This window comes from Mugil cephalus, chromosome 8 (genome assembly GCF_022458985.1).
Source record: "Mugil cephalus isolate CIBA_MC_2020 chromosome 8, CIBA_Mcephalus_1.1, whole genome shotgun sequence".
Taxonomy (NCBI): domain Eukaryota; kingdom Metazoa; phylum Chordata; class Actinopteri; order Mugiliformes; family Mugilidae; genus Mugil; species Mugil cephalus.
The window spans coordinates 8,183,134-8,195,346 of record NC_061777.1 but is presented as its reverse complement, the minus strand read 5'-3'; the positions used below and the strand labels follow the sequence as shown (position 1 = coordinate 8,195,346).

The 12,213-nt window shown below is 38.9% G+C and overlaps 1 protein-coding gene across 1 annotated transcript; it reads left to right on the top strand.

The window, feature by feature from the left end:
* The first annotated feature begins 10,345 nt into the window (after positions 1-10,345).
* Positions 10,346-11,296, top strand: LOC125012425 (lymphocyte antigen 6G-like). Its single transcript, XM_047592380.1, has 3 exons — positions 10,346-10,488; positions 10,802-10,909; positions 11,043-11,296. The coding sequence occupies exons 1-3, from the start codon at positions 10,434-10,436 to the stop codon at positions 11,189-11,191; spliced, it is 312 nt and encodes a 103-aa protein (XP_047448336.1). The 5' UTR covers positions 10,346-10,433; the 3' UTR covers positions 11,192-11,296.
* The last annotated feature ends 917 nt before the right edge of the window (positions 11,297-12,213 follow it).

Genomic DNA, 12,213 nt, shown 5'->3' with positions numbered 1-12,213 from the left:
ATGTTGCAACCAGGTGGTCATAATGTTATGGCTGATCCCAGGAGTGAGTTACACATGCATTTCATGTCACTATTTTATACAGCAAATATATTTTAGAAAGATGATGAGATGATTTACATGAGATGTAAAACAGGATGTGAACACTGGCAGCAAAGTTAGTTGTGGTCAGATTGTGTTTTGATCCCCGGACTCAGCAAACAGAAGTGACAACACCACCACTAAACACCAGTCAGTTAGCATACAAACTAACATAAAAAAATGTTAAAAAATGTTGTTTTTATCTTCTTATTATAAATCAATCCTGACAGCATGGGGATTAAGTTGCTACAACTGTGTAGGAACCAGCTCTTCATCCTGCACCAATGTAACTTGTTCTGACGGATCCAAGGAGTGTGTGTCTGTTGGAGCACTCGGTAAGTTGTTCCTCCACACCACAAGTTGAAATCTGTTGCTCATATATATATTTTGAGTGGATATGTTGCTGGACTTGTTGCTTGTTGACTGTCACTGTTGTTGAAACAGAATTTTTTTCTTATGGTCTCATAGGTGTTGTCGCAAAGGGCTGTGTAAGAAGTGAACTGTGTTTGAGCCCCGCAAAATGCTGTGACACTGATCTGTGTAACAGCGCAATACCAACTGGTCCCAGTGTCATTATGCTGCTGGTGTCCTCGGCCATCATCACAATCTTTCTCTGAGACTGAGAACATGTAACATCTGTCAAAGACAATATAATGATGTCTCTTCAATAAAAGCTCAATAATTTACTAAGCTTTTAATTGTCTCATTTGTTTGGTCCATGCATTGCACACACACATACAGTGGCTCGGTGGTTAGTGCTGATGCCCCCCCCCCTCCCAGCAAAAAGTCCGGGTTCGAGTCTAGCTTGGGCCTTTGCTATTTCCTATTCTTTCCGGGTGCTCCGGCTTCCTACATGCTCGTTAGGCTAATTGGTGATTCTAAATTGACCGCAGTGTGAATGGTTGTATGTCTCTGTGTTGTGCGATAGGCTGACAACTTGTCCAGGGTGTACCCCGCCTCCTGCCCGATGCCAGCTGGGATAGGCTCCAGTAACCCCCGTGACCCTAGTGAAGGATTAAGCGGTAGTAGGAGATGAAATGAGACATATATATTTGATCTTGTAGGAGATTTTTGAACATTGTCAAAGACAACATATTAACATCCATTCATCATTTTTCCCATGCAATCTTTTCAGAATATTCAGAGAAAATCATTTAATCAAAAACATAATAATAAATGAAAAAACATATATTAAGAAATGAGTTGGGCCATATTTTGTTGCTTATTGCGAGGATCAGAGGAGCCTTGTAGTTAAGGTGTGTGAGGGAAGAAACTTCTTCAAAAACACTGAAAAGCTGCCAGACCAGTTTTCATGGCTACCACAAAATTTTATAGAGCTCTGATCCTGTTACTGTATCTGCAAGTAAGAAAAGGAGCCTAATTCATTTATCTGGTCTGATCATTGTTTGAAGAATAAATGAATGCCTTGAAATTATGTGAATTCAAAACTTAAGGAAACGTGTGTGAGTGGGAGGCACAGGGGAGAGTTTAACCCTTTGAATCCCAAGTTGTTTCTTCCGTTTTTTAATGATGATAACATGTACAACCTGACCTGTGTCACACGTGACAAATAAAAAAAATAAAATAAAAAATGCGGTGTGAACCTGAATATTATGACCATTGAATAGTGTCCATTTTAAATGTTTCCATGTTTTGTCACATGGTGCAACATAAAATTGACACCAGGTGCAGACAAGGCAAACATGTCATGATGAGCTTCTGCAACCGTCTCTCGTCATCAGGAAGGAAATAACGCTATCGGTATGAGAATCAAAAAATGGGGAGGGTCACCTATATTCTCACAGTGGAGAGATGTAGCTGTAGAGGATGAAGTTGGAATTTGGTTGACACAGTTTTTTTGCAAGAGGAAAAAATTTGAGGAACTTGAAGAAAATAATCTAAATGAAAACTGTCAAAAATCATAAATCTGCATTACTTTATGATTGACTGACTTCTAGAACAAAATTATTCTTTAAAACTTGTAGTTGCTGGTTTTCCACTCTGCAGTTTAATATTTCATCTCATCCGTCACTGGAGAAAGGAGCAGCTCATTTAATTGTTCTGCAACAACCTCATCTCAAAAGATTTGACGTTATTCTTACAGATGAATTAATTCTTACAGATGTGACAGAAAGTTGTCACAGACACGTTTTCAGTAAAAGTACAAGAATTGAAGAAGAACCATTTCATTGTTTGATTCTTTCTTCCTTCATGCGTTTCATGTCACTACTTTATACAGCAAAACTTGGGTGCAACAATAAATTACAAAAACACAAAACAGGATGTGGACTGTGAACAACTTTAGCTGTGGTCAGATGGGTGAGAGCAGAAGTGGAAAATGTCAGGGACATTTTCCACTTCTGTGGGGGTGCAGAAATGTACAGAAAAAAAAGCAGACATCACCACATCAGATAAATGTATACAAACACAAAACATTCATGCACAATGCACCTGCTAAAAGCATGATAATGCTAAAGCTACAATTGTCTTTTCAAAGTGGATCTAAAGGCCGGTAGTTACAAATCTGATATAAAACAAAGTTAGCTTGTTTGCAGGAGATTCAACTGTAGTTACTGAATAATTCATGTAAGTCATCACTGTAAAGAATATGGACTTAAGTGGAGGTCACACATATTTATATTACTTGTAAAGTTGTGTGCTAGTGATCACCATGTACGAGCAGACAGACATATACTCAGCCGCCAAGAGTCTAATTTAGAAATGAAGCTTCCCATGCCGTGTGCAAAGACAACACTTAAAAGACGTTGCGGCGCATCAACTGTGTGCAGCAGGAGAGCGTTTTAACACTCCACTGGTTCTCTGTGCTACGTCTTAGTTTAGCTAATAAGGCAAATCAAGTCACAAGGCAGATGTGGACGGTACGTTAAAATATGGCATCTTTGAGAACAATAACCATTTCACAAGGCAACCCATTAGCACTAGTAGCATATTAAATCTCCAACTGTGGATCAAAAAAGATTATTCTCCCTCTATATTCTCCATTCCTCAATCCTATTGAGTATTTTTTTTCTGCCTGGAGCCGCAAAGTGTATGACTGAAATCCACAAACACATATACCCCAACTCCAAGGTAGAGTAGACGCATGTGGAGATATAGCAGTTGATGCTTTTCATGGCTGGATTCACAATGCTTGGCAACATTTCTCCTGCTGCTTGGCCAGGGGGAAAAAAGGTTTCATTTTGTTTTTCATGTGTGTAAACAATCAAGAAAACCTGTATTATTAAGCCTGTTCACACATGCACGTTTTTGACAAAGGGGCTGTTTGTTGCATGCCAACTGACTTTTTTCCACTGTTACACAAGGTCACTTTGACAGGTGGCTCCAGATATATCACACAATCTTATTCAGAGATGCTTCTTTGTCATAGAATTGTAAATGTTCACATTCAAATAAGGACCCAAATGCTCCTGCCCAATTTAACTTTACAGTTTCTCAACATTATCTACCAATAGGACCAAATGACACAGAATGACGAAAGATGAAGAAATGGACCCCAACACCATCGCCAAGACGCACTGCTGCCTGAAGTGTTCCTAAATTCATACTTCTATGATCAATCAGCAGCTGAAAATAAAACACAGATAAAGCAAATATAAAAGAGACAATACAGCAAGTATAGTTCATAATCCTTAATATGACCAGGCTGAATTTGTTACTTACCCAACATCATTCGTTGTAGATCAGGGATTCATCCAGTTCGCGTGAATACAGTTTAAGTACTGCACTTAAATAATGAACTTGAGGCATTAGATGTCATCCTTCTGCTGCTCTGCACCTCAACTCAAAACTATTTCTATTCAATGTCCGTGAAGGTTCTTAGTCAATCAAGTCATGGTATATCTGATATATCATCGTAAAACAACTGGATTTATGGAGTAGACGTTTCACTACTACTCAGATGACTACTCAGTCTTCAAAGCTGTTACAAAGTGGGCCTATAGATGGCATTTGTCACCTGAGCAGAGCTGGAAAGCGACGGATTACATTTACTCGAGTTACTGTAATCGAATAGTTTTTTGTGCACTTCTACGCTGTAAGAAAAGATAAACCATATCTATTGGATACCAATGAGGCAACAGATTATAAGCAATATTATTAATTATATTTCACAATGTTTGATATTGTGTAAATATTAATTAAAGGAGACCCTTAATAGTTATAGACATTAGTGCAGAATTAATTAACACCTAAACAAAAATATTGAGTTGATTTGAAAAAGATAATCTTCCTAATTATTCTACATGTAAATGACAGTAAATTGTTGTGGGTTGCCATCTCAGTCTTTCAGTCACTCTGTCTGTTGATCTGCCCATTTTCTTCACTGAAGTGTTTATTTAAATGTCCGCGAATGACTGCCATCTGGTGGCCAGTCTCTTTTGTGGAAGGAGCAGGCTATAAAAGGGAGGAGACTGTGCCTCCATGTAAACTCCACATGTGTCTCTGTGTGTCATCCCTAATCTTTTGTTCTCTGGGCTGGTGTAGCATTTGTGCTGCTGACCTTTTCTTTCGAGTTTTGATGTATTGGCTTTGGTGCATTGTGATTATGTATCGTTTTGCGTTGATACTGTCTCCGTATAGTCTGATGTCGTTGCTGTTACTCGGAGGCAGAATCAGAGACGGCACCTTCAAAATCAAGTATTAACTCCCTTGGTAGAGTGGAACAAGGTATGTGGACTTATTTTTGATGTTTTGATTTATTCTCATCTCTGGTGATGCCACCCACTTCATTTTAATGTTTTGTTCCGAGTTTAGCAACGTTGTTTAATCGCCTGATAAAATGTATTTTTATTTGTTTGTTCTTTTGGTGATAAGTTTGATCCTTTTTGACTCTGTATTGTTGAGAAAATGTTTAATGTGTATGTTGCACATGTGGTAACTTTATTTGCACAACTTTGCACAAGGGATCGTAATAATCGCACATTGCACTTGAGTCACGATAGCACTTTATTTGCCATTGTTTGCACAATACATTTTGCACATTGCTTATTTGCACATCTTTACAGATATTTAACTTAATTTTATATATCAATATTTATTGAATATTTGTGAGCTTTTAGGGAACCTCGTGACCGCGGTTGATTGCGTGCCGTCGGGCAGGTGCAGCAGTGCGCACTCGGCTCCGCCTGCAAGAAGAGAGGAAAAGTTAAGCTCCGCAGAAGTTGTGCACATTATTGGAAGAGTACACCGTAAGCAGGGCAGAAGTGTTTGGGAATATGTGTGTGCAATATCATCAGTAGTAAATGACCAAGTTAGTGCTACCGTGATAAATTACGATGTTTGTGTTTAGCACTTATCTGTCCAGTCCGGTGTCTGCTCCGTGGTGCGCGGCCAAATGATTCCCCCGGGGGCACTGCACCTTCATAAGGTTCCGGGAGAGACCAAGTGACAGGGTAGGAAGTGGGGGGATTTGAAAATCCCCCAACTTAGAAATATTTCTATTCATTGTATTCATATTTTAGAGGTGTATTAGGGATGATGACACAGGTAAAATGAAGTATTGTAAATATTATGTGTGCAAGGTACATTTAAGATTGGTCTATGGTTAGTTAGCCATGTTATAAATGTTTAAGTTTACCTGTAAAGTGGAAGAGTCCAGTAATTAACCCGGTGGCACAGTACTTAACACGCCAGTTAACATCTGTCTGTGTTGCAGGTCTGACAGCAAGAGATGTTTCACCCTTCGTTGTTGCTGTTATTGTTGGGTACTGTTTAATAAAAAAAGAAAGAAAACAAGGAAACCTGACCATTGCCTAACTTTTCTTGAACATCATCCAGCCACTCACGGGTCACCGAGTTAACACACCCGTATGAAACTCTCCGCCTCATTCTGTGAGCCAAAGGTCCGCCACCTCCATTCTTGAGGAACAACTAGTCCTGGCCCAGAGAGTGCGGACCAGTAGAGTAGAGCACCCGCCCCATGTGTTGAGACTTGCTGCAGGTGCAGGCGGCCCTGGTTCAAATCCCACACTGGGTGCCCTTTCCTGCAGGTCACATTTTCTGTCCATCTCTATGCACTTTCAAATAAAGGCTAAAATGCCAAAAAATATATACTTAAAAAGACTTTTATTAACATTTTTTGTGCTTTCGACAAACATAAATTAAACATAAACATTCTATTTCAATTTATACAAAAAACAGGACAGTAAAAACATTTGCACTTTGAACCAATGACAATTGAAATGCCACTGACATGTGGGGCAGAGTCAAAATCAGTGCCAACTTACAAATATTGCACTTTCAAATGTGCAATTCTCAAGCTTTGTAGAAGCCAAACAAGGCTGCACTGCAACTACAGTCTCATTTCAAGTCAGACGTTCGCTCTTGAGGGACTGGACTTTGTTGAACAGCTTTGAATCATCCAGTTCCAAGAAAAGTTTTTGGAATATCTCAAAGGCGTACTTCAGCTGTCTGGGATAATCGAGATTCAGCACGTAGGTCAAGCCAAGGAGGACAGAGCAAACCCTTGCAATATCTCTAAGTCCTGTGATGCACTGAAAAAAAGTGTAACATGCATTCGTTCATCCAAACTAATAACTGACATTTAAAACAGGATAGCTAGCTTGTGATTAATTAATTATGCTAGTGCTCCGTTAGCTTCCCTCACGTGACCAGAAACAACCGATAATTGGCTCGATGGCAGGTCGATAATTAGTCTATGGAAGTATGATGAAAAAATGTTTGCCCCATTAACGTTACCATGTGTTTGAATGTAAATAGGAATACAACTTAATATACAGTAAAATGATCATTTAATACGTTTGAAGTTGATATGACATGTTTTGTCAGTCAAAGGTTTCCCATTAAATAAAACCAGTTACTTTAATATTCGTATCCTGTTGTTCTTTTCAGACTTCAGAAGACCCTGTTCAAAAAGTAACTTTTACTCTGAGTACATTTTAAAAAAGTTACTTTTTACTTAAATTTTCACCCAAGTAGTGGTATTTTTCCTTGAGTAGAATATTTCAATACTCTTTCCACCTATGCTTTTTGCTTGTTACATTGGCGCCATCTTGTGGTAGTGAAACGCTAACGAGAACAAGGAGCAGTGTGACAACACCCAGTAGGTCACAAGATGTCGCCAATGATTTGTTAAAGAACATCTCAAACGTCTTTCTTTTAGACTCATAAAGAATCAAGAATCAGATCTAGTGTGATGAGGAGTATTGGTGAAAATGTGAGACTGTGTGGTTAGACATAAAGCTGTCTGAAGTGCACTACGACATGCATCACCTGCTTTGTGGTTACACAGAAGAGATGTGATGAGTGTGTAGAGGAGGCCTCAGTGTCACTCGTGCTCTTTATCTTCATTTACAAAGCTGTGGATGAATCAGACAATTTTTAAGATTTCTGATCCTGTTAAGAAGTTCAAAAAGCCGATGCTCCTATCACAGTGTTACATGTAAAGGCCCAGACCCCATTACTTACTGTGAGGATGATCTGTGTAACAGTGCAATACCAACAGCTCCCAGTGTCTTTCTGCTGCCGGTATCTTCAGTCATCATCACAGTCTTTCTCTGAGTGACTGGATGAACCACATTCATAAAAATCTGTTACTGGAGAAATATTTCATTCCCAAATCCACTACTCCAGGTCAACATCTTGTGCTGTTTTTCATGTTTTGTCAGGCTACATCCTGCTGTGAATGACTGCTATGGAATCGGGGTATCTGGTCTGGTCTAGGTTGCAAGCAGGTGGTCATAATGTTATGGCTGATCCCAGGAGTGAGTTACACATGCATTTCATGTCACTATTTTATACAGCAAATATATTTTAGAAAGATGATGAGATGATTTACATGAGATACAAAACAGGGTGTGAATATTGACAGCAAAGTTAGCTCTGGTCAGGTTTTTTACCACTGATTGTGTTTTGACACCTGGGCGCAGCAAACAGAAGCGACAACACCACCACTAAACATCAGTCAGTTAGCATACAGACTAACATACAGGCATATTGAAAGTGCCCATAAGCCAGATAGCAGCAGTTTGTTTAACACAGGCTTAGCTCCAAGTAACTACCATGTTAGCAACGCGTCTCATTTTATTCTGGCATCAAGTGTCAATAAGAGCAAATTCATACAACACACAGATAATATGAGGAAATCATACTGTGGACTGTTAGTCTCACGATGTCTTTTTAAAAATAGCACAGCATTACAAGCCATACGCCCGACCAAAAGTAGAAAAAGCTAAAAAAAAAAAAAAAAGTGAGATTTTCATCTCTTTTATCCACCTTTATGCTCCATTTAAATCTGTTGAATTTGTGAGGGAAAAAAAAACATTTTAATTTGAAATAAGTCAGTGGAAATCTCCCAATAGAGAGTAACACACACCACATCAGACACAAATTAAATTCAGAAAAGATTTGCTCTGTATCTGAGAAATGGATTAAAAGAGTAAATTAGTTCAAGTTTGTCACCACGACAAGAACAGTTGCAGGAAACGATGCCTTGTGGTTTAGGTGCATCACATGAACGAGTGAGGGGTTATTCATGTGCGATAAAAGATGACTCGCTCTTCACTGTTTTTTTTTTTCACGACCAGCATGAAATTTTACAGAGTTCTGATCCTGTTACTGTCAGTATCCACAGATAAGAGGAGCTTAATTCATTTATCTGCTCTGATCATTGTTTGAAGAATAAATTAATGCCTTGACATTATGTGAATTCAAAACTTAAGGAAACGTGTGTGAGTGGGAGGCCAAGGGGTGAATTTAACCCTTTGAATCCCAAGTTATTTCTTCCGTTTTTTTCATGATGATAACATGTACAACCTGACTTGTGTCACATTTGAGAAATAAACTGCATTACTCAGTGGGAAAAATTAACCTGAATATTATCAATTTGAATATTGTCCATTGTAAGTGTTTCCGTGTTTTGTCACGACGAGGTGCAACATAAAATTGAGAACAGGTGCATTTAAGGCAAACACGGAAATCATGATGAGCTTCTGCAACCGTCTCTTGTCATCAGGGTATTTCAAATGTTAAGATGTATTCTATATTCTCACAGTCTAGAGATACAGAAGAAGTTGTGGGAATTTGTATTTTTTTATTTACTCGCAGACGCTGGTTTTCCACTCTGCAGTTTAATATTTCACCTCATCTACTTTTGGAGAAAGGAGGAACTCAATTAGCTGTTTCACAATTGCAAAAGTTCCTGCAGTGGTGAGAGGGATGTGCAATAACTACTTTTCCTTTCGATCTGATACCACGTAATACAAAGGCTAATACAGCGATACTGATATCCATACTTTTGGACGTCTACTTGAGTTTATGAAAATGAACATTTGTGAATGTAATTATGAAAAAACATACTTTATACCTCGGTATAAGAATTAAACCAGCTGCCAAATATCAGACTTCTCTTCAATCAGAGCAGTTAAAAATCTGTGGAAACCAACAAGTCAACTGTTGTAACTTAAAAGCTTAAAGCAAAGCCAAACGAGTAACCTCCCAATCTAGAAAATAGTTTCCTGTTGGACTGTAGTCCTTTTCTAGTCGCTGTAGGTTCAGGTAATATCTGCCTCACTTCAAACTATGGAAGAGCTGTATCCTGTAGGGCAGCTCCCTGTGGTTTCTCTTTTTAGTGGAACATGTTGTGACACATGTAGTGTCATTTTATTGTATATGGATGAGAAAAGACCATGTCAGTGGAAAGCTTTGGTTTTCTGCAGAAAGATCAATGATCAACTTTCATTTTCATTGATATGATCTCATAATAATAATAATATTAGTAATAATAATAATAATAATAAATTATAATAATGCATTGGTTTTATATAGCGCCTTATCATAGACACTCAAAGTGGTTCACAATTGAATGCATTATTCACTGGTCACACAGTCACACCCTGGTGGTGATGGTAAAGTTCCTCAGTAGTCACAGTTGCCCTGGGGCAGACACAGAAACGTTGCTGCCAATCCACGTCTACAGCCTCTCTGACCACCACCAAACATCACTCACTTGCAACATACACCAGTGGAGTTCACACTGGGAACAAGGTGGTTTAAGTGTCTTGTCCAATGACATTGGACGTCCACTCTACCTCCTGAGCTAAAAACTCAGGTTGACTGATGCTGTGTTTTACAGTGAAAACAGCTGGTAAGTTTGCTTGTGTCAGAACTGTTGTCACTCCCATGTGATGCATAAGATTAAGACACATCTACATAATGACTTAGATGACCTGTGTGCAGGCATTCAATAAAAAAGGGGCGGATCATCAGTCTGAGTACCAGTATAAAATCAGCTTGAGTCAAACTTTCTTTCACTTTCTCAGAGACTACTTCTAAGCTGCAGGCCTTCCTCTCACTAATACTGAGTTACTGTTGTCTCCATGGCCACCATGAAGCTTTACGGAGCTCTGATCCTGTTCTTGACTGTGTCCACAGGTAAGAGGAGCTTAATTAATTTACCTGGTCTGAACATTGTATCCTGAATAAATGACTAGATGATTTTCACATTGTTTTACTAAACAGCAGACCTTGAAGGCTGAGACAGGAGTGATCAGGTCACTGTAGATGATGATATTTAGGTTTCATTTGCAAGTCTATGGGGGAAATGAAACTTCCTAGAGTAGAAAACACAACTTCTGAATTCCCAGAACATTAAAAAAAATGTTAACGTTAAAATAACGTTATTTTTTATCTTCTGTATAAATTGATGTGTTTATTTACATTCTATATTATAAATCAATCCTGACAGCATGGGGATTAAGATGCTACACCTGTGACATATCCAGCTCTTCATCCTGCACCGATGTTGTAACTTGTCCTGACGGATTCGACAAGTGTCTGTCTGGTGAAGTGCTCGGTAAGTTGTTCCTCCACACCACAACACATCAGAACTGTTGCTCATATATATTTTGAGTGGATATGTTGCTGGACTTGTTGCTTGTTGACTGTCACTGTTGTTGAAACTGAGATTTTTTCTTATGGTCTCATAGGTCTTGTCGCTAAGAGCTGTGGTAGAAGTGAAATGTGTATCGGCACCGCAAACTGCTGTGACACTGATCTGTGTAACAGCGCAATACCAACTGGTCCCAGTGTCATTATGCTGCTGGTGTCCTCGGCCATCATCACAATCTTTCTCTGAGACTCTGGAACAATCTCATCTGAAGAAGGTTTTTCTTAAATTAGTATATTTGGTCAAAAGACAATATAATGATGTCTCTTCAATAAAAGCTCAATCATTTACTAAGCTTTTAATTGTTTAATTTATTTGGTCCATTCATTTCACGTACATATTTTTACAGCAAAAAAATAATAATAAAAAAAAATATATACACACACACACACATACATATACACACATATACACAAAGTGGCTCGGTGGTTAGCGCTGATGCGTCCCATGCCTCCAGCTCGGGCCTTTCTGGGTGGAATTTGCATGTTCTCCCTGTGTTCGCGTGGGACTCAGGCTTCCTCCCATCTCCAAGGACATGCTCGTTAGGCTAATTGGTGACTCTAAATTGACCCTAGGTGTGCGTGTGAGTGTGAATGGTTGTATGTCTCTGTGTTATGCGATAGGCTGACAACTTGTCCAGGGTGTACCCCGCCTCTTGCCCGATGCCGGCTGGGATAGGCTCCAGTAACCCCCGTGACCCTACTGCAGGATTAAGCGGTAGTAGAAGATGAGATGAGACATATATATTTGATCTCGTAGATGATTTTTGAACATTTGTCAAAGACAACATATTAACATCCATTCATCATTTTTCCCATGCAACCTTTTCTGAGAATTCACAGAAAATAATTTAATCAAAAACATAATAATAAATAAAAATCATATATTAAGGAATGTGTTGGGCCATATTCCGTTGCTTATTGCGAGGATCAGAGGAGTCTTGTAGTTAAGGTGTGTAAGGGAAGAAAGTTCCTCAAAAACACTGAAAAGCTTCCAGACCAGTTTTCATGGCCACCACAACATTTTACAGAGCTCTGATCTTGTTACTGTATCTGCAAGTAAGATGAGGAGCCTAATTCATTTATCTGGTCTGATCATTGTTTGATGAATAAATTAAATCCTTGAAATTATGTGAATTCAAAACTTAAGGAAACGTGTGTGAGTGGGAGGCACACGGTTGAGTTTAACCCTTTGAATCCCAAGTTGTTTCT

What these genes read in the sequence shown, in the direction of transcription:
- LOC125012425 (XM_047592380.1), top strand. Translation starts at nt 10,434, where the DNA reads ATGGCCACCATGAAGCTTTACGGAGCTCTGATCCTGTTCTTGACTGTG. An exon ending in GTTCTTGACTGTGTCCACAG is followed by an intron (nt 10,489 to 10,801) that starts GTAAGAGGAGCT and finishes CAATCCTGACAG; the next exon opens with CATGGGGATTAAGATGCTAC. An exon ending in TCTGTCTGGTGAAGTGCTCG is followed by an intron (nt 10,910 to 11,042) that starts GTAAGTTGTTCC and finishes ATGGTCTCATAG; the next exon opens with GTCTTGTCGCTAAGAGCTGT.